Source organism: Peromyscus eremicus, chromosome 3 (assembly GCF_949786415.1).
Source record: "Peromyscus eremicus chromosome 3, PerEre_H2_v1, whole genome shotgun sequence".
Taxonomy (NCBI): Eukaryota; Metazoa; Chordata; class Mammalia; order Rodentia; family Cricetidae; genus Peromyscus; species Peromyscus eremicus.
In genome coordinates, this window is record NC_081418.1 from 10007985 (window position 1) to 10031826 (window position 23842).

General features: G+C 37.6%; 1 protein-coding gene across 1 annotated transcript in view; it reads right to left on the reverse strand.

Annotated features, from left to right (window-relative positions):
• Sema3d (semaphorin 3D) overlaps window positions 1–23842 on the reverse strand; it is a 107632-nt gene that overhangs the window by 8946 nt on the left and 74844 nt on the right. Inside the window, exons 5-10 of the mRNA XM_059256451.1 lie at window positions 22478–22622; window positions 12084–12306; window positions 10876–10964; window positions 8782–8823; window positions 5365–5522; window positions 2812–2876 (exon numbers count right to left, since the gene is read on the reverse strand). Of these exons, the coding sequence (XP_059112434.1) occupies window positions 2812–2876; window positions 5365–5522; window positions 8782–8823; window positions 10876–10964; window positions 12084–12306; window positions 22478–22622 (722 nt within the window). The remainder of the gene's footprint in view (window positions 1–2811; window positions 2877–5364; window positions 5523–8781; window positions 8824–10875; window positions 10965–12083; window positions 12307–22477; window positions 22623–23842) is intronic.

Genomic DNA, 23842 nt, shown 5'->3' on the forward strand with positions numbered 1-23842 from the left:
GCAGAAAAGTTTGCAGATAGGATCGGTGGGAAGGTGTCTCTGAGGAATCGCTGTATCAGTATAAAATGGCAGGATGTGAACGTGTATGTGTGTGAGTTCCTGAAAAGACTACACACTGCTAGTTGCAGCAACACAAATAGACCCAAGAAGGACATGACTGGTCCCCTTTATCAAGGGAAATGAGTGAACAGAAGGTAAGGGGGGTTACCAGTGGCCTGGCACAAGAGAGTCTAACACGATCTTATAGTCCAGGGTAAAGCAGTGGATTTTTCACTAATTATCTAAGAATCCAGTAAAAATGTTTCTAGTATGACAGCACCATAATCTGACTGGAGTTTTAAAAAAAATTATTCAGAATATTGAGTTGATTGTAGAATGACAAGGAGGCAATGTGGCTGCAGGGAAACTAGAGAAGAGGCTACTGAAGAGAAACCACAGCTTCCTTGTCACTGACTTCAAGAAGAAGAGGTGGAATTCGGTCTCAGAGTCAGAAGGACTATCAAGAGTTTGGTGACAAGACTATGAAAGAAAGAGGGGCCAATAAGATTCCTAGCTGCCTCTCAGTTGGGCGAATGATGGCAGTGTTTACTATTACGAGGTGGTCTGAAGAACCTGAAGACAAAAAATTCTCAGTCATTCACTGCAGATGCTAAATGGACATTCAAGTGCAGTGTTTGAGCAGGAAGGAATGTAGGCATTCATGCCTAACAGACAGGACAAGAAAGTTAGCTCTGAATTTGAGAGTCAGGGAGAGTCTTTTGCTACATGCAGGGAAAAACAAACATACAATGAGAAAATGGAAAAGAAAGTTGAGAAAATGCAGCATGTGCAATCTGCAAGGTAAGAGGTCGACCAGAAGGACACAGTGCCACAGGAGTGTAAGTGTGCAGAATACTATCTCTCTGAGCACAAGTAGGCTTGATTTGTTGTGTCTGATGATTTTCTGATATTAATCAACTACCATTATTGACTCAAGTTAACAAGAGTGTAGAGAAGCTCACAAAACTTCCTTACTGTTAAGCGTGAGTCTACAGAACAAAGTGTTTCAAAGAGGAAAGAATTGCAGGTTATATAAAAAATCAAAAATAAAAATTGTCTATTGGATTTGAAATGGAAGAAGTTGACAGGGACCTCCACAGGAAGGGAATAGGCGGGATGACGATTTAAGGAGATCTTGTGCAATGGTTTATAGCAGGAATGGGACATGGCAAAGGGAGGCAATTACTGTGAGTGCCTGAGGGAACAACTGTACTTTCTTCACTTTCTTTATGGCACTTGTCATCATCCGACATAGCGTTTCTTTTTCCTGTTTTATGTTTGTTCTTTTCCCTAACACACATGTGAATATAAAGTCCAGGAATGCATAGATAGTGTTCTGTTCATTAACACATCCTCAATATGTGTAAAGGACTGAATTCATAGCCTGCAGTGATGTTCACTAAACTGAACAATAGACATAACAGTGAGTCACAGTCACATTGGAATAAAAAGGCATACACCCTAGTCTATACCAGAACTGCCTTTGTAGAAGTATGAACTTAGGAGTTAAAAACACGTACCGTGTTTTCAATCAAAAAATGACTGCTGGCCCAGCAGTTATAAACTATGAAGAGTTAGGTCTTCTTTTGTCAGTAACAATGTGATGAAAGAAGGTATCCTCCTTTCCTCACCCTCAGGAGTGGTGTTTGTGTGTGTGTGTGTGTGTGTGTGTGTGTGTGTGTGTGTAATCCTAGCACTCAGGAGGCAGAGAAGGAGGATCTCTGTGAGCTAAAGGTCAGCCTGGTTTACACAGCTTATCAAGTCCCAGGGCAGCATGCCAGGCTATACAGTGAGGCCCTGTATCTAAGAAGAAAAAAAAAAAGTATGTTGCGGAGGTAGGAGGGGCACGACAATAAATACAATCTCAAAGCTGTCTATATAGTTTTTAAATTCAATTTTTCCCATTTTCAAATTTACTCACCAAACCTACTTTCTACTGTCCTACCTCTCCCCTATTCAGATTTTCAAGATCTTATGTTTCATGAATCTTTTCTGCTGATCAACATGGCCTTTAGCAATCTCTCCTTTTACTAAATTCCCATCCTAGTAATTGTACTTTATGACATCTCCAAAGGGCATAAGCACTCTAAGGAATTTCTTTGTCTCACAGTATACTCTGATCTATTAAGTACATATGGAACTTACTTAATGCACATTTACTGCTTGAATGTATACAAGAATAAGAGAATGTAAATAAAGTTCAGACTACCTACATTTTTTTTCTAATAAGCACCAAATTTTTTTATCAGACCCTCCTCTGAGGTCTTTGAGTTTCCTCAGGATTCTCAAATGGTTGGGGCTAAATCCTGTTTTGTCTCTAACAGAATCCTCAAACTTTACAAGGATAGATAAAGCACTAAAGAAGAAACATGTGGCCAGGAGGTGGTGGCGCACACCTTTAATTCCAGCACTCAGGAGGTAGAGCCAGGCGGATGAAAAAAAAAAAAAGGAAGGAGAAGAAGAAGAAGAAGAAGAAGAAGAAGAAGAAGAAGAAGAAGAAGAAGAAGAAGAAGAAGAAGGAGAAGAAGAAACATGCTATGGCACAGGAATTTAAAGACATGAAACAAATTATGATTTAACAAAAGGTTATTAACTTAGGCAAGTAGACAGGGAATTGGTTTATAAAACTCCTGCTGCTTTTCCAGAATAAAAGCATTATACAAAATGAGATAGTCATATATATGGTTGTTTAGATTCATATAGTAATTTTAAAAATATACAGGAAGGCTAGCATTGTAAGTGGTAAAAAATATGCATTAAGTCCATACTTACTGTCTTCTACGTCCCAGCACTGAGTGATTGGGTCCCCGTACTTTACATCTTGCCGTCTAGCTCGCCTATGGATAGAAGATTAAGCTAATTAGATCTTCAAGTGTAACTGGAATATAGAAAGGCTGTGTCTCATGCTAACACTGACAGATGCAAACTTTACTTGTGTTACTGTGCAACCTAAATGCAGGTCAGGGTTCCCATCAATCAAACATTAATTTAAATTCTTGTGGTAGAAATGTCCCAACACAACAAATCCTGTTTTGCATTAAGAATTTCATTTAACTACTGTTTTTGTTCCCTAACTTGACAAATTATTCAACAGAACAGGTTGAACATGACTAAGATCCAGGTTTATACACAAGACACAGGAATAACTCTTCTTCCCCTCCTGCCTGTCATAATATTCAAAAGTGTTCCAGTGAGTAGGAAAGTACATATAAACAAAGAAACCTCATTGTGTCTAGGTTCATTCTAGTACACATTTTATTCAATTAATTATGTTCAGTTGGAAACAGAACTATAAGTTCAATATGGCATACATGTTATTATTATCAATAAACATGTAGCTATACTGGTAATTGTGAAAATAGTACAAGAGATTTTGCATTATGTCACATTTTCCTTAAGAGAAATCAATATCTATTTAAAAAGAAATGCCACATTTCTTCTCAATCTCAGTATATCTTATACCTTAATATAGTTTCATTATCTTAGTCTATCTTTAATTTTTAAACAGAAAGCATTTTAATTTGCACATAAAAACCTTAATATTGTACATATGAATATGTTATTACATAATTTTTTGATATGTACACATACAATTGTGATATGTTGAAATTGGGTTAAATGTATTTATCTCCTTAAAAATTGTTTGCAATAAAAATATTCCAAATCCCTTCTGGTTTGTTTTAATTGTACAGTTCAGTGTTAGTACCTACAGTCTACACTGTGCCACAACACGCCTGCATTTCTTATTCCTATCTAACTGTATTGTGAAATCCGCTAGACCCCTCCATCCCTGCTACTCTCTCCAGTCCATGTTATCACTTCAGAGATCAGAGAAACAGCAGTAAACTTTCTCAGAGGCTGGGCTGCTCCCCAGGGGCAAAGCTGCCCAGATGACAACCTTGGAAAGAGTCATCCATTGTACACATCTGCAGCCTCTTGATGGACATTATGTTAGGTGAGGGAGCACATCACAGTGGCATGTCTGTAAGATCAGAGATACGGTCTTGAGAAATACAGGAAGAAAAAAATTATGATGCTGTAAGGAACATAAGGTCATGAATGTTTTTAAATCTTGGCTTCTTCAGGAATGAGATCAATTAATCAAAGCGAACATTTATTGCCAAGTAATGAACACTGGTTTTTCAGCTTCTAGGAAAGAATCCCCCAAAGACTCACTAAGATGAGTCTATTCTGGGCAGAAAAGTTTAATAAAGTGCTTGCAACTTTTAACTCCTAATAATCATATTTACCCACTTATGTTTAATTTATGGACTAGACAGAATATAAAATGTGTCTCTGTTTTAACCAGTATGTGCAGATGCACAGTAAGTACCTACAACCTTTGTGTCCTAATGTTTAGAATTTGACAGATCAGTGAAATATTTAAAATAAAATAATGTCCACGTGATAGTGAAATTAATACATGCTCTTCACTTAGAGCATCAAAAGACATCAGAAGTTCAAAAAATAACCTAAAAATGAAAATAACCAAAAGCCCACATAATTTGTTGACAATTTAATCTAGAAGAACACAAACTTTTAATAACACCTTAGAAAATAATGTTACTAATACATACATTCAAAAACAATGGTGGTAAAACACTCATCTAACATGAGTATTATTGATAGGCAGTCATGTTATTTTTAATTGTTTTGCTATTAAAATAGTGTCAAAATATCTATCTTATAGCTCTGGATAAGTTTTACTTGTGTGTGTAGAATAATGCAATGGTTGAGCTTTCCTGCATATTCCTAACTGTTTAAAATAAAAAGCTACCAACGTCGAGGAAACAGCTTATCTGAGTGACAGAAACTGGCAAATTATAGTTATTAGAGTAAAAATAAAATTGAATCAAGTCACTCATGTATTGTGGGCTGTGTCTGCACGTCTACAAACATAATTGTTTATAAATGACTTGCAAAACAATAGAAGCAAATATGTGCATATTTAGAAGTCTGATGGCAGGAATGTGGAAAAAAAGTAGCTAATAAGAACAATTTGGGGAGGTAGACAGGATGTCACTATGTAGTTCAGGCTGTTCTGGAACTCATGGCAATACTCCTGTCTCAGCCTCCTGAGTTGTGGGACTACAGGCACAAACTACCATAGTTGGCTGTTAAAAATAATGTATAATAATTTATCAGATTTTTTTAAAGTTCCACATTCCACAATTTCATAACATGTTTTATCATCCAACTTTCACTTAATATAAAATTATTAACAATTTTAATTGTAATATTTCTTCCACAGGCCAAGTTTTCTATTTGTCTTTAACGCAAGGCCTTCATGTGAGAAACTCATGTGGGAGGGAGGAGAGCTCTGACCTTTTGGAAGTGGGTGCATATCTTGAGCAAGCATTTCCATCCCAAGCACAGTAGGGGTCTCTGGCAAGACAGCAATCTGCACATGCTTTCCCATAAATGTCGCATCTGTGCAAGGAGAGCTGAACCAATCCATCCCAGGAACCAACATACAACTGTTGCTGCAAATCAAGCAGAGAAAATGAATCAGCCCCTTTGCTCACATTAGTCTTGAGACAACTGTTCTGTAATATCGTCTTATAGCTCTAAATCCATTTGTGAGTGCCCTGCTACCTGTTCACGCTTGTGCAGAATTGTGAGGAAGGGTAAAACAAATCAATCTCTTTCACCCCAGCCGGACTCTGCTTTGATGATGTCAATACTGAAATCGACAACTATTACGGAATATTAGTTTAAGATGTGTCACATTCTTTTATGCTGCAGAATATTTGTTTAATGATGCAAAGATGTAATACATTCTTTTATGCTGCAGAATATTTGTTTAATGATGCAAAGATGTGATACATTCTTTTATGTTGCATTTGTTTAACTATGTAAAGCTGAGTTTTTTTGCCTGTATAAAATACCTGATGGGTCTAATAAAGAGTTGAATGGCCAATAGGTAGGCAGGAGAGAGAATGGATAGGTGAAGCTGTCATGCATAGAGAATAAATAGGAAGAGAAATCTAGGGAAGAGAGAAAAGAGGGAGGAGTGAAAAAAGAAGAAAGGGGGGATGCCAGGTGCCAGCCACAGAGTAAGAAGGAAAGAAAGATATACAGAATAATAAAGAAAGATAAAAAGCCAAGAGACAAAACATAGTTAAAGAGAAACAGAACAATTTAAATTAGAAAAGCTGGTTAGAAACAAGCCAAGCTAAGGCCCAGTGTTCATAAGAATAAGTCTCCGTGTATTTATATGGAGCTGGGTGGCTCGTCCTTAAAGAATTAAAACAAACAAACAACAACAAAAACTACAGACAACATTCTAGAAAGCTAAGGTAGGCTTGGCAATAATTTAAGAAGGTAAAAAACCAGCTGCTAGACTATGGAATTAAGATGTCAAATTATTTCTCAATAGTAGAAACTATACTTTGGTAGGCTCTAGAAAGCACAGATAATTATGGTAACATTGATGACATGCCTCTGCCATGCCTGTCAACATGAGGAATGACTAAAAGAGACTCCTGACACTATTTTTAGATGAAGTGATCCCTGAAGGAATATGAGTTACAATTGAGAGAGTAGATGTTTAGTATCTCTATGCAGACATCACCAGGTAGACTTGAGCAATGCCCTATCACAAAGTAAAGGCTGCAGGATACTGGAAACAGCAAATAAATGACACTTTGAAAGTTAGTCCCGAAGTTCCTGCAGTACTCCCCATGTACATCCATGTGTGCGTCTGCACAGAGGTGATGCAGAAGGAAGAATAGTGTCAGTGGGTAAGTCTCAGTCTCCGCTCTCAAGAACTTACAGTCAACTCTAGGGGACTGCTCTCAGCTTTGAATTAAGGAGGAACCTCACAGAAATAGACTCTAGGATAAAAAGCACAGAGGTTCTCAACTTACAGAAATTTACCTTGTACTTTATTGCCTGTTAACTTCTGTTGACTTTCTTGTCATTAAACACAAAGAATTCTGTTTTTCCACAATTCTCTGAAATGCTTATGGCAAATGACTACACCTTCCTCGTCACCTTCATCACCATCACTACCTTCCTCTTCATCCCTGGAGCTCTAATGGCTTCCACCCCCTACCACTGCTGGGGGCTTGGCTTTGCTCTGTATCATCACTTGCTTTTCTTGTTTGCAAGGTTCTAACTACTTCCTCTCATGCTAGCCTTTTTTCATAAGCCCAACCTCTGCAGAGGGCCCACTCCCTCTTCCACAGACAGAGCTTTCTAAACAGATGGTCTTCTCGTGACTTTCTCCTGCTTAAGGACAGTAATGGTGTCATGAGGACTGGTAGAGTCTTACATACTCAGGCTTACCTCTTCAGAGTCATCTCTCACTTCCTCTTACCCTAAGCACACATATGTTTCGGGTCAAATTTCAGACACGCTTAATAGAAACAGGTGTAGACTCTTACTTTTCACGTTCTTATTCCTTCCTGCTATCCCTCTTTTATTTATCTGGTTAACTACATCATTCATGACAGTTTGTCTATCTCTTTCCTTCCCTCCCTTCCCCTGGTCTTTCTGGCTCCTTTTCAAGTCATTCTGTCCTTTGTCTTTCTGGTAGATGCTTCAATTAGTCCCCTGCATTGTTGGTGGCCTTCTCCCTCTGTCAGCTCTGCTCAGACTTCTGGAGGGGAGAATCATGCTATGTCACTCATTCTTCTGCGTATCTTCAAAGCACAATAGCAGAGATTCAAGCAATCAATGTTTTTGAATGAGGAAATCAGTGAAAGGGCCTCAGAACAAACCCATTTAGACTTTCCTCTAAGAACTGGGCTATCAAGTTTAATTGTAGCAATGCCTTAATTGGGGACATATATTTTGAAATTGCTTTCTTAAATCTTGAGAGTGTATGTAGAAATGGAATGGTAAGTCTAAATCTACTCTATCAAGATGTGGATTTATAATATGAGGGAAGTGTTAAATCGTATTATATATAGTCATGATTATCAAAATTGGCCACCATTAACACGTACATTGCTTTGCCTACAACATTGGCATGTAGCATTCTATTTAACTCACAGCAGGATGAGGATATAGTTCAGTGTAGAAGAAGTGAAGTGATTGTCTAATATTTTTAATGGCCTAGGGACAATCCCCAGCACTGAAAAAAAGAAAACCAGCTTCTGTTCATGACTGTCAACAAACACAATACTCAGGAGGTGGTGTCTGAGTTAGATAATAGGATTCCGTCCCAAAAAAAGTACTCAGTAACTTGCTTAATAGGTGTAAAATCCTGGATTTGATCCCAAGCATTGCTAAGCAAGTAGAATTAAATAAACTCATAACAAACACGAGAGTTCTCTAGTTGAGAAAATTGCTTCTAAGAGATTGTTATTGAGTAAAGTGTTGAAGGTTGACTTCTGTGTTGTGTACCATGGTTCATCTTTGAAATCCTAGACTCCCTAATTAAAATGCCTTTTCAATGCTTGTGATTGGCATCTTAAATATATGTCTTATGACTTGAGCAGAAATACAATCTCAGGAGAAGAGACACCCACTCTTTTTTTTTTTTTTTTTGGAGGAAAAGGGAGGAGCACACACTATTCACTATTCCATTAGTATGTTTCTCTCCATTCTCCCAAGGCAAGGCTGAAACTAAGAGTGCCCATAAATCGGAGGAGAAACAGGTAACCTTTAACTTTCTGCATTATTAATGACTTAACTTCTAGTCTCCAGTTTCAATAGATTCTGCAAATGAACTTTGATTCAGAGAACTTGAGACTTCTGAAGTTAATTGTTAAACAGTAATTACAAAGTACCTACCTGTTTCAGGGACAACTCCATATTCAAGATGGCTGTTGGGTGCTGTGAACAGAAACAAAACAAAATGTCAGTAAAAAACATTCACAGACTTACATTAACCAGTATGTTGTTTTATCTTATGTCAAGCTTGGCTGTCCAGACTCCCACTGAGAGGAGAAAATGACCTTATTGCTCGCTATTTTCTTGCAGTGTATATTGATTCTACATTAATAGACATGATGAAAATGCTTGAGGTATTTTATCAGAGAGAACCTAGCTAACTGGATGAGGAAGTGCTGTGTTGAAAATGCTTCCTAGTTATTCACAAGTTTTCACTTTGTTCTAAATCTGCATCTTAATACTGGCATATAATTCATACTAGTGCTGACAAGAACATCTCCATGATTATTTATTGCTCCACTCTGATGTTACTTGCATCAAAGATTCAAAACATGTTTAAGTAGCAGAATTTGAAAAGTTATGGTTCTGTTTGTTGATGATAATACTCCTTATGTGATGCCTCAAGATATCAATATGTGCAGTTTCATGAGATGGGTCAGGTTTTATTTCTAATAAGACCACAAGCATGAATAAAAAAGCAACCAACCAACCAAACAAACAAACAAAAAAGGCAGGGCAACTCTTTAAGATATCTTACATATCTATTATCTATCTGGTACTTATTCATTTATTGCTTTTATGTACTAATTGATAAACAATAGATGTTAGAAAGTTAAGAAAATCTGTGAAAGAAAATTTGAAGTTAAAAAGTGTGTTCCAATAATTTTTTTGTTGTCCTTAATTTTAAAAGCATGGGCATTCCCATTAAATTATGTTTGGGTTTTTGTTTTGCTTTTAATTGCAAGACATAGGTAGAGAAGAGGAGAAAAAGGAGAAAAGAGAAGAAAAAGCAGAAGAAAGGAGAGAAGAGGAGAAGAGAGGGGAGGAGAGGAAGGGAGTCTGGGGACTTAACCAAGTGGTGAGGTGTTTGCATGTGAAAAGCCCCAGGTTTCATCTCCAGCACACACACATACATACACACAGACACACAGACACACAGACACACACACACACACACACACAATAGATAGATAGATAGATAGATAGATAGATAGATAGATAGATAGATAAGAAGAAGAGGAGGATAACAAGGAAAATCTATGGCCACTGAGCTAACAATTAATCCTTGACTCTAAGACCCATTGGAGAAGATTTGTTATCATACATTTATGTGTGTGCACATGATGGAAACTCGCTAAGCCTCTGTTCATTCACCCTTATGTTTGACATCAACTTTTCCCTTAGGAACCACCCAGGATTTTGTTTTGGAAGAGGCCAGATAGCAGGTCTTGTTCTTGTTAACTTCTTGACCACTATTATCATCACAATGTAAACAGGATCCTGGAAAACCCAGCATGATAATTAACTTTAGCCCTTCACAGTGGAGGACTCCGTTCTTTCCAGGCAATGGATGTTTACATGGAAACAGTTTTTAATAAACATTTTTAACAAAACAAAAACACGAAAGAACATATTTTCTAAGAAATATAACACTATTTCTAATGTCTTATTTTTCACGAAAAAATTCTAAATACCACAGAGTAGCTACAGAGAGTGCCTGCCACACTAAAATGTATTTGTTGTTAAAAGCAGAATTTAAAACAAAGAACTCTTCCTCCAGGCCTCCTAATTCCCTTTGAGAGGTAAGAGGATTGTGGCTTGCATAACTTGTTATCATTATTTTTTTTCAGTACAGTAAATCAAGACTCCTACACATGATTTATCAACTTTTCCAGTTTTCTCAATTCATTTGGGGAAACATTGCAAAGTAACATTCATAAAGTAGAAAAGCATCCAGGTCGTAAGAGATCCCAGGCTTTCATTCAGTGTGGCTACCCTTGGAGAATGCAGTAGGAGAGGCGACCCACGGTTTCTCTCAGTGGTGTTGGGATCAGCAGCAGAAATGAGTGCTTTGCTACTTGCTTATGACCTGTTGCAATGCTTAGACCATTCAAACAGTGGAAGACTTCTCCGGGAAGAACAGAGAAAAGACCAAGTGTCCACGAATAGCACTGTGCAGTCTCAGCCTATCTGCAGCCCTGGGTCCCCTCTCACCTTGAACACCTGAAGCTCCTCCAGTACTACTTCTTCCATATTCCACTTCTCCTTGGAAATGCTGACAACTTTGAGAACTGTTCCAATGTCTGAAAAAAACATGGACCCATAACGCCACTGTTTCTACTCCAATATTTAGTTGAATGCATATTCCTAGAAATCTCAAATTTTTCCCTCACATTTTTCTCTGGATGCTTTCCAAGAAAGTTGCCCAAATTAAGTAGTGAAAAATGAAGCCTACGGTATACAACATTGCCCTTCTAGAGCAGATACTTACAAAGGGAAAATACACAGTATTTTTGTAACTGAATGTATATGACTAATTCAAATATTAGTTAAAATAATAGAATAAAAATAACTCTAAGATGTTCAAAACTATTAAATACAATTTTACAATGCAAAATTTACTTTTCAAAGTCACATTTTCCCCAGGAAAGGTTACATAGTGCCACCTAGTGGCTGAGTGCTGTTTATGGTAGTGAATTGCTGAAGGACCTATGAACGAGCTTTGGATGTCCAATGCAAATTAAATTTAGCTCATGAGAATTAATAACATACTAATTAAAGTTCTGACCCTTAAATAGTCATCCCTGCAGTCTCGGAAATGGAGCATCCCTTAGATTATCGGGGGTTTGCACTTGCCATCTGTAACATAATCAGGCTTGACAGCTGGCATCCAAAGGTCCTAGTTACGACACGATCTTTCCTAATAAGTTTAATTTCTGCAAAACCATTGTAGTATTTAAAAGTTAAATAATTATAAAATTGTTTCACATTCTTAAGAACCTATTCCAATAAAACATCTAGTATTTAAAACTCATTAATTTCTAATGCAGAAATGCTCGGTTTATTAGATAGCGTGTAAAATACAGGGTGAAGTTCTGAGGATACATGCTGTCTTTATTGCCACCTGAACAGTATTATTGCATAACGTTTTTCTTAATTTTGAGAATCACCAAAGGCAATAATTTCTTGTGTAAAATGTATGAATGTATAAATGTACATATAAATGTATATATGTATATATATACATATATATTTATTTCTGATCATTTAAATTCACGAGCTAAATGATTTCAGGAAACATTGGCAAGGCATTAACCGATGTTTACTTGATTTTGGCAGATAAATATTTTGGAAGTTTCTGTTTTCTTTAACCGTTAACGAACACTTCAATTTCTTTGGCTGAAAGTGTGGTTTGAGGGTACCTGTTCCAAGAAACATGACATCATACTGTCCGTCTTCAGCAACTACGTGATCCACCACTATCTGCGTCAGTCTGTAGTCCACATTGATTCTCTTGAAGGTCGGCGCTCCCGCCACTGGGTACACCGACTTATACATCACCGGGTGCCGCCTTATGAAACTGATGACGTCATCAGGAAAGTCTCGGGTGGATTTAATCAGTGGGTCATAGGTTTTGCTTGGACACTGAAAAGAAATGTGTACAGGAATAAACGCACTGCATATGCCCCTGAGAGGCGCATGCTATGGATAATATAAATAGATGACAGAGCCATAGTGGAATCACCAACGTGCATGCAGTCTACCTTCCCTAGAGGGAAATCTGGGTTTCGCGCACGCCTTTAATCCCAACACTCGGGAGGCAGAGGCAGGCGGATCTCTGTGAGTCTGAGGCCAGCCTGGGCTACAGAGTGAGCTCTAGGAAAGGCACAAAGATACACAGAGAAACCCTGTCTCAAACAAACAAACAAACAAATTCAAAATTACGTGACGTTGCCTGAATTTTCTAAAGTTTCTCCAGTGTAATCTTACTTTCTTTAAAAGATTATTGTTTTCAATAAAAATTAACTTTTCTAATCAGGCGTGATGGTGCATCCCTGCAATTCTGGACCAGAGTCAGGGCAGGATCATCGAGGCACAGAGACACCCAGAACTAATACCGAGTTCAAGGCCAGCCTATGTTGTAGAGCAAAACCAAATCTCATTACCCCCCAAAAGTTTCTAAGGACCGTACTAGAAACTTACATTGAAGAAACTCTCGTGAAAATGCTCTACAAACACAAGAATGTACGGAAAAACTTTATTTGTAATTTTAAATAAATTTAGGATTCCCTTCCAATTTAACTATAAATTCCCTTTCAATTTAACCACATTTATTAAAAACTGGAACACATCAACAAGTTACAAAATTATCTCCAAAAGAATTTTAATGGTTTGAAATTATAGTTATCCACTTCTGCTACAGCTGCTGTGAAAATTACACTGTGCCCCATCCTGCATGCTGTTTCCTTAAGCCGAGGCTCTTTGTATACACTACAGGCCCCTTCCTGCCTAAAACCGCTTCCTGGGAGCACATATTCAAGAAAGAGTTAGCATCAACTGCCCTCTGGTGGTCACACTTAATTTATGTCAAGCACAATTTGATATAAATTCACTGAATTTGGTATGTAGTTATCCAAAATAAAGAAGGAATGACATTACAATTTGAATATTTTACAAGGTGTATACTCTTTTAAATTGTAAATTTAATTTATGTTTCAAAAACTACATTCTAGGAAGCTGCCTTTAGTAGGATAACATCATCACATTTCAGATCTTAGTGGACAAATATTTTTAATAAAAACTATATTTAATCAATACAAGCATATAGAATAAAATGAATGATACCAGAGAAAGTCTCTATAAAAGTATCATGACATTGTCAAAATAAAATAAAAACTAAACTAAACAAAATAATCTTAAATTTCTCTAAAAAGATGACATGGAATAAAGTTCCTACTGATGAAAACCATTTAAATTAGGCACTAATTGGGATTATACCAGTGCTTCAGAGTCTCCTCCTCGGAAGTCAAGAGGGGCATTATTAGCTGAAGATCCAGGAGTAAGTGATAATGGACAGCTCTCACTCCAAATTTCAAACCAATAAAATCATAATGACCCAGAGTGCCCAACACAGAAATTGTACTGAGAATTTCAAAGGCCCATTAGTGATTTTCTAATTAATTTGAGAGTATCTATCTGTTACAAAAGTCTTTCATTAAGAAGCTGATCGTCTCCTGATGTCTAGTTATTTGTCCCAGGTCTGTAGGAAAGAGGTATGGCCTGCATCATTAGCCATTTGAGTGCCTGCCACTGGAGGCTGGTCTGAAGATCGAAATCTGTGTGCTCCATCACCGCTTTGTGCATTTCCCCTTCATCCAAAGAGAATCTGTCAACTCGACAGTGGAAGGAGCCCTGTATTAAGTAGATTGAGTCAGACCTGAAACGGATATAGGCACAGATAATACTGAGCTTGTTGCCGATTACAGATGCACATTTGAGTCTCACTCAGTGGCCATTTCTGAAGGGGCTCATATCTCATAACACCTTCAGTTCAATCTGATTGATTTGTCATTAAAAGCAAGATTTTGCCTACCTCACACGTTGGAAAAAGCCCTTCAACTTAAGGAAAACAATCTCTTTATACGTCATATCTTCAGGTACATAGCAGACAAAATTTCAAAGGACTTAATTCATGATATCCAAGCCACAGTTTTTGGTATCAAATTTTAAAACAATTATACATTTCTTTGTAAGACATTGCAAGTTAAGATCTAATCATTTAGTAAACATGTAGCTGACAGTTTTCCTCCCAGCTTGCCTCTGATAGGTTCTGAAAGATTCGCATGTAATAAAATCTAAGGGATAAAAAGAGAAGGGAAAAGGAAACCTGGTTTCTATTGAAAGCTACAGAAAGTTTTTTGGAAATACATTTTCTTCTTAGGGCAGATTTCCCTGTGGCATGCTGCCAGTGTTCTGCTGAGACCCTTGGCCCCTGGTTGCTAGGAGTGATCTCGGGTCCTCAGAGCTGTGCTCACACAAGCGAAAAGAGGTTTTGGAATGTAATTACTCCCTGAGGTTTAAGGCAAGACAGGATGAGCCAAATAGTGTTGTTTTAGTACATTCAACCCAGGGAAGGTTCACCTTGGTAACACACAACTGAGGATGCCAAGCAGCTACTCAGGTAAAGCAGGAAAGAAAGTCCCATAAAAGGCAAAGAAACAAACAAACAAAAAATGTAAAGAAATACCACATCTAAGAAAAGCCATATGCAGTTACTAATTTTCCTCTGAAGATTCCCACTGAAGCTGTATATCCCAGGCATTAGTATGGGGTATGCATATATTCATTTAAATTTGTAACGGTTGTCATAATTCAGCTAACCATCCTACCCCACATAGTATCTTTTGTTTCTTCCTGTGTTTTCCTAGCATTTATTTGCCACCTATGAAAAGCAGGAATTCGAATGGGTTAACTGTGTTTCCTTGCTCTTCTCAAAAACTCTTAAGACAGTATAAACTTTGAGAGAAGAAGAGGATACATCAGAAAGCTTTTAGTCAGACTTAAAACACCAACACATTGCTGGACATATCGCAAAAGTTGAAGACAGAAGTGAGCCCTCCTAGACAAACCCTGAGATGTCAGGGTGCAGCCCACAGCAGCCAGCTGGCTGCACTTGCCTAGGTGTGACTCTGTTATGCTTGGCAGGTCCGGGTGTTTGTACAGGGCCTTCAGGACAGCAGCGGGAAGCAATGGATAAGAAGAGAAGAAAAATGGTTTTTGTCCAGTGAGAGAACACTGCTGTGGCAAGGCAGTAGAGAGCTGTGAAAAGGTTCTCCATTCAATGATGCCGGCTGCTTTCTGCTTCCTCCAGGCCCCGTTTTCCTCATAAACAAATCAGAGCAATGACTAAGAAGAGGGAACTGGGCTTTCAACTGTGCAAACCGGAGAAATAAGCACACAGCGTTTTATGTGTGCTAGATTTTTAAAAAGTCTAATTTGTATTATAATTTGAAAATGAAAATTTTATAAGTGGAATTTCACCCCCCTGATTATTCCTCTAATCCTCAGTCTTAAATAGATTGAGAAAGAAAGACCATATATATATATATATATATATATATATATATATATATATATAGAGAGAGAGAGAGAGAGAGAGAGAGAGAGTGAGCCATTAGGACATAAAAAACTATAAATTAATACAAGGAACTGAAACTTTCTGAGCCCTGCTCCCCTGTCCTTCAGAATTTCTTTCCTTTAAAGGAATTCCTGTAATAGAAAAATCAAAATACTATTGAACATAGTAGGTAGTTTGAGAATTAGGGAGCCCAGTTTAGAAGCCGAGGTTGTGCTTTTAAAATCAGTGGGTAAAGTGAAAGCCTATTTAAAATAAGTTGCCTCTCACTGTTTTTGGAGAAGCAGCCTAGATCTAGTTAGCTGTGGGGTGGTCGTGATGTCTGTCTGTCAGACTCTGCAGAAACTTCAGGTTTAGGAAGTTGTATTTCTTGAGGCACAACTCTACTGTAAACTTTCAAACCAAGAAATTCTCACAGTGTGTACACCACTAATGATTGAACAATGTCCATCTGGAAAACTAAGGCTATATAAATCAATGATATTACCTATTACTCCATTAGTCTCTATCAATAAAACAGAGGATTTATAATAATCATTTGTTTTCATAATTCAAAATGAAGCAAAATAAGTTACAGTAAAAGCAGTAGTCATTTGGAAAGGAATTAAAAGTGAATTACTATTTTTATAAAATTTGAAAACTAGGGCAAAATAGTTTAAAGGTAGTGGAACATGTTTCCGATATATATCTACATTGTAAAAACAGATGCTTTTTTCAGCTTTGGAGAGAAGAATGGTTTAAAACTGAATTCTACTTCTGAGTAAACATTGGGCAGCATTTTACATTAATGTGCAAGTTATGAAAATGCCTTATCAGGACTGGGAGGCTAACTCAGTTCATAAAACGCTAGCCACACAAGCATGGGGACCTGAGTTCCAATCCCTGGTTGCCACATGAAAAACCAGGTCCATTTGAACACAGCTGTAACCCCAGTAATGGAGGCCTGAAGACAGAGGATGCCTGGGCCTTGCTGGGAAGATACAAGATAGGCTTGCCAAATTAGTGGACTCCAGATTCATTGAGAAAGGCTGCCTCCAAAATAATCATATACAGAGAGTGGTAGAGAAGAACACCCTACAGCACAGCTGCATGTGCATATACACATTTGTACACATAACACAGACAAAATAAACACAGCACACACACACACACACACACACACACACACACAAATCTTTGTCAAAACAGAATAACACTGTAAAATAAATATCTTTATTTACTAAAACTGTATTAAATTATTTTTAATAGATCAATTCTCAAAATTGAAATCATCTTTTACAAATCTTCCTGAGATTGAGATATTTTTCAGACTATTAGTTTTAGCCTGCTTCCAGTTTGTCTTTCTTGTCTAATTTGTACCATTCTTTGTTGTTTTTGTTTTGTTTTGCTTTGATATTTTATGTCAGTCAGAACCTGACATCACCAAACCGAACAGGAAAATAAAGATTCTAAAAATTCGTCTGAACTTGTTGATTTGTTCAGCTGCTCTCTTCAGACACCAGAGGGCAGAAGAGTCAGTCACCTAGGTAAAATCTTTGTGAGTGTGCAGGTTTATTAACTTAGAGTATCGTGGACTAGGAATTGAGATTTGGCATTGGTCCACAGTGGTACAACATTCTACCAAAACCAAGAAAATTAAACGAGATGGGAATGACTCCAAGCCTGTAAGCATTTAACTGAGGTCCCTACTGGGATATCAACTCAGTGCTCAATCATAAAAACAACATGGATACAGAAAATACAAAAGCAAAGGCTCTAACCAATGTATGGGAAGCAAATTCTATATTCAGCAAATCTTTCATTGACATTAGAAACATTCCCTTACCTTAAAATAAAAATGTCAAGTGTTGCAAGACTACAGAGCTTCATTGTACTCATGTGAGGACAGACCAAGCCCTGGAGAAACAACTCAAGACTCTAGTTGTCTTGCTTAACACTTAGAAGAGCTCTATATATGTAGCTCTTTATATAATGTAAGTCCAACTTAATAAAGTCTATCACTTTAAAACTCATGAGACCATGAACATGCATGAATGGTAGTTGTTATTTTCCTCATCCACACAACTGTGCTAATGAATCAATACTATGATTATGTTCTAAGAATGTATGAAATATATTGAGTGTGTTAGCACACATCTGTCATCCTAGCACTTGGGAGTAAGGATAAGGAGTGTCAAGAGAGTTAGGAGTTCAAGGCCATCTTTGACTACATAGCAAGTTTGAGGCTCATCTGTACTACATAAGACCCTGTCTCAAAACAACAACAAAGAATGTAGTGAGGCACCATGTAAGTATTTATGAAAGTGTCTGTCATAAGGAATATTCAGTTATAATTTTATATAAGATTTCTGAATTGGAGGAAGAATATAGCTGTGTAGTTTTTTACTTTCAATAAGCACAGACAGGAGACTGTGGCAGAAGATTATATAAAATAAATATAAATAATTTTCGATAGGGTATGCAGGCATACTTATGGGGGAATGTTAAGAAAGAGGTAAATATTATATCAAAGGACAAAGGAAGGACTGGCCATAAAATTCCACCCAGCAGCCCCTTTCATTCTGCTGGTTGGGTAATTTGAGATTGGGTATGCTATTTAATTATTTTGGACACTAGTTTCCTCCAGTGTAATTTGAGGGTGAGTTATGATGTCTCTATCACTCATTCTAACTCTTACTTTCTCAAATTTTACAAGGGTAGTCACTTGATAGTCTGTGAAACTTAATTTCACTGATTTTATGAATGCAGTTACTTAAAGTGGTAAAGTTCATTTGGTAAAAGCACTTGTGTAATAGATTTTCACATCAGATACATGATGTTTCTAACTCAACGTCAGCATTACAATTAAAATTAATTTATTTTTAAATAAATAAAATATTTGCAATGTAAAAACAAGATGATAATTATAAGCAATTATAAAATAGTAAGAATCATTGGAAATGACTGGCTAAGTAAGGAAACAAAGAAGTTAAAAACCTGTGCATCCTTTTAGCCATTTCAAAATTTGGTTATAGCTATTTTGAATGTGCAGCAGTAGACCAGTGTATATGACATATTGTGTTTCTTTTATCACTGATGAAAAACACTAACATGCATTTTCTGATTTTGTGGGAGTTACTAATTGCCATTTCAGAGAAATGGCTATGTGCTTAAAAGTGACATATATAATGAGCATTCTGTGAGCCTTCTGCAATATTTATAGCTTTTTCAGGCAGTAACTGAGCAAATGGAGACAGCAAGCCTCACTGCAGTTTCTTTCACTTACATTATAACTACAAAGCAATGCGGTATGGAGTCATTTTGATAATTGTGTTCAAATAATGGGTATGATAAGATTCAATGGCTGTGGCTGTGAATGAATATTATTTATTGTAATTAATGTAGATTGTCCTAGTTCAAAACCATTCCAATTATAATATCCAGATGATTGGGGTGGGGGGACACAAACAAACAAAAATCCAATTGTAATGACTTGAATTCAAATCAGTACCTGAAAGTTGTGTGATCATTCCTAAGTTCATTGCAATCCTATTCAAAGTAGCAAAGATGTGGAACAACTAAATGCAGCCTGACGGATGTGTGAATAATGAGTATGTACACACACACACACACACACACACACACACACACACACACACACTCCACTGTTATACCATTAGCCATAAAAAGGAAAGAAATTCCATCATATGTCAGATGAAAGAGCTTTTAGCTTGATGCTGAGTAGAGCAATCCATTCACAGAAGTCTGGGATTTACTTAAAGTAAGATCAATGTGGTGGCTATCAGGGATAGAGAGAAGAGAAAAGAAAGCAGAAGAAACAATTGGACACATCCTCTCAGCCAAGACGAATGAGCTGTACATGCCTGTTATACAGCCTTTAGCTCTATGCTGCATGGTGATGCATTGCAAACTTAAAAATGCAAGCAGTTATATCACAGGTGGGGGGGGGGGGGTTCTTAGTGATGCAATTGCCTGAGAATCACCCAGGCTCCTGAAAGAAACCCTTCACCCATGTAGTGACATAGGAAACATCTCCAATCTAGATATGGATGTAATAGTTTCTTTGGTCTCTCGAGAGAGTGACTCTCTCTGGTTTTTTTGCATCTCCCTCTTGCAGGCTGCAAGAATATATCATGGATATTCAGCTATGTATTACAGCTAAACTTTGACCGGCCAAGGGGCTGGCAAAGCCATTTATTATGAATATTTGGTGTTACCCAGCCTTTAATATTCCAGCTGTCTTCTGCTATAAAATTCTTGCGTGCCCAGACCAATTGGCAAACAGTTCAGCTCCCCAGACCTGCTGTATCTACTAAGTTACTAACTGCCCTGCTGAGCTTAGGAGACAAGCTGTAGGAGACTAATAGCTTTGTTTCTTGTGCTAGTGAAGCTCAGACCATCCCCTCAGCTTGAGGAGGCCTAGTGGTTCTCCAGAGCAATTGACTGAGAACAAAGGAGGTTTGTACATATCAAGGTGGGAAGTAAAACAACATTCCCAAGGAGGCAGAGAACCACATGCCCAGAGAAAGAAAAGGCAGGCATTTTCTGTAGTCAAGGACAGAACAGCTTGGCGAGAGGTGAGAGAGGACAGCAGAGGTTTTGTAGAGGGTAAGCAGTTTTCGGGTAGAGTTTTCTGAGTGCCAGGAGTAGAGAGTAGCAGAGATGGAAAGAGCATACGGAGGACGAAGATGAGGCTGGAAGCATAGGAGTTTAGTCATTAGCAGGACTGTGAACTAGAGAACCGGACGAAACTCTAGTTATGGAGACAGGATTTCATCCCAGAGAAATAAAGTAGACGGGTATAGAGCTTGGTATGTCTAGAGTTATTCCTGCTTTGAATGCCTGGTGGAGCTATAGCTGAATTGATAGAATTTTGTCTTAGAGGAATAAAGTTAACAGACATAAGAACATAGTGTATACAGATATTTTTTTCCTCAGATACCCCACGTCAGACGTAGATAATATAAATATAAAAATATACACAAAAATAACAACTACCCCAAAATAAATTAATTGATTAAAAAATAAAAGAATAATGAATACCTAGTAATCAAAGCAGAACAACCTGGAAACAAATTTATACTGAAGAATAATGATAGGAAAATAGAAATAGTTGCATAATAATACATACAAGTTTAATTACACTATGTAACAGGAAGTCAGGGTGTTATTAAGAAAGTCCTACCAACAGCTATTTCCTCTTAAGAATAAGCACAAATAGGCAATACTAAGTAGAATTTGATGATTATTTTAGATGTCTTGGTGGAAATATTTAGAATTATTCTTAAATAGGTATATAGTACATTAACCTCCTTGACAGTGAGTTTGAAAGAATCTCTAGTCATAAAGCATAGACAGAAGTGTGCGCTTCTGTTATTTGTGAGTATAGGTGTGAGCTCACGTCTGTGTTTGTATGCGTATCTGTGTACCTGCACTTGATGGCCAGGGTCAACATCGGTGTCTCCAATTGATTTATGCCTTATTTTTGAAAACAGCATCTCTCACTGATCCTGAAACTCAGGCATTTGGCTACTTTGGCTACCCAGAAAGCCCAAGGGATCTTCTTCTCTGCCTCCGCAGTAGTGGGAGGGTTTACAGGCATGTATTGCAGGGGGATTACAGGCATGTATTGCAGGATCTACCCCACTCCCACCCCCACCCCGCCTCCCGCCCCTCATCCGCTGGACAGGGTGGCTCTGTGTAGCCCTGGCTGTCCTGGAACTCACTCTGTAGACCAGACTGGCCTTGCACTCAGAACTTGGAGATCTGCCTGCCTCTGTCTTCCAGTGCTGGAACTAATGACCTGTGCCATCACTGCCGGGCACATCCAGCTTTTGTTCTGGTTTCAAGGGACCTAAGCACAGACCCTCTTGCTCCCATAACTACCAGAACTGTCTCCCAAGCCTGTTTTTCTTTTTTAGCAAATTCATGAATTGTAAAATACGTTTTACTTTTTGTCATCTGGCTTTAAATGTGGCTTACAACTTTTGAAAATAAATGAGGACGGAGATGAGTCCTCCTCCCGCCCTCCACCTCCTCCTTCTTCCAGTAGCCTCCCTTTCTAGCCTGTTTAGGGGTTGGCTTCAAATTTAAAATCTTTTTACTACATCCTCCAGGCTGCTGGCATTAGAGGTACACGCCATCAAATTGTCTTGTACTCTGGGTTATTTAGAATTTCTTCCACTCTAAGAATTGCGTATTATTTCAAAGTTCAGCAGAATAAAGAAAAAACAAATGCATGTCAAGAAAGAGGATCATTTAAATGAATTACTTTAAACAATAGAGCCTTTAAAAGAAGAACCAGACGCTAAGAAATTCTAGAGATGTATGCAAGATATATGCAGAGATGTAGAAGCAAAACAATTGTTCAGTTGGCATTTTCATCTAATTTACAAAATTTGCATTTGGGACAACTAAATTGAAATATCTGAGCTAAATATTGTAATGCCATCACAAAGCAACCATCACAATATAGTCCAGTGTGTTCCTTGGTACTTAAAATAATCATTCAAAAGTTTTTTAACTTCATTTGAATAATGGAAATACTAATATATCACTATAAACAAATAACAGTTATTTCCAAATCGACAGCATATGTGGCTTTAAGAAATGGCATGGTTGGTAATAACAGAATTAGGAATTGAATATGGAATTAATTCAGTTATTCACTTGGGTACATACCGTCCCGGGTCGGGGATAAGGTATTCTTCCATCATACTGGACCCAACGATGGTCTGCACTTTCCTTATGGGCATACGGGCCATTAAAAACTGCTCGGATGTCAGCCATGCTATACACACAGACAGCAGAGCCTTTGAAGATGGAGCTGAAAGAAAGGAACGCCATCCAGTCATTCACCAACTGAGCACATTCTGCACCCTAGAGCTGTGTGGAAAAATCTATGGCACATTCTAGTTGACAGGCATTGCCAAAATATGTGCCTATGTCATGAAGGAGTTTATAGGCAAGTAATTCTGACTGACCATTGATGATAACAGCTGCTTCCCAGGTAGGTAATGGAAGCAAGCAGAAGGAAGTGATGAGAGGGCTGCCAGGTGGATCATCAGGGACCCCCAGGAAAGAGGGGAGGTCTGCACTGACAGCAGTGCTTCTCAACCTTCCCAACCCTTTAATACAGCTCCTCATGGTGTGGTGACCCCCAAACATACAATTATTTTCGTTGCTACTTCCTAACTGTCATTTTGCTACTGTTATGAATCATAATTTTAATATCTGATATGCAGGACATCTTATGTGACCCCAAAGGGGTCATGATCCACATATTAAGAACCACTGATTCAGGAAAACTATAAGATAGAAATGATTAAGTATGATGCTTACTCACATATTGTTTAGTTTTTGAAATCATCATAATACTTACAAAGAGCTTAAAATGAAAATGAAAAATTATATTACTTGTGTTTAAAACAGTAATTATTTAGATACATGAAAAACCATACCATTTATCTGTCTTTTTGAAACTTCTTTTTTTTATTTGTTATTATTGTTGTGTTTGTGTATGACATGTAATTCTGGGGGAGGAGCAAATTCGATTCTCTTTTCAACAGTGTGTTGAGGGGATAGAATAAGGTGGTCAGGTTTGTGTGTTTGCTGACCTAACCACTTTCTAGCCTTTATCAGTCTACTAAAAGTAAGTGTACACCTCGAGTTTGGATACTGAACGTGTTGTTCAAGTGATTTTGTTTAAACAATTTTTAAGGCAGAAATGAACTTTCATTTCATGAACTGGGCTTATGAATTATAGTAATCTACTTAATACTTAATGTGCTCAAAGTCATGTGGTTTCAGCAGAAATACTAAGCAGCTAAAATTTTTACAGGAATTCTAAAACTCTACAACACAGAGAACAATCGTTAGCACCCTTCAGGTATTTCTTTCTGGCTTCATTTCTGGAAAGCAAAATACATTTTCTTTGAGGCCTGTTCTTAAAACTAAGATGACCCTTTCTGACCAAGTGACATCACCCCTGCTTTACACAAGCTAAGGACTCTTTCACATGAGAAGCTCGAACATTAATGTTCTTGG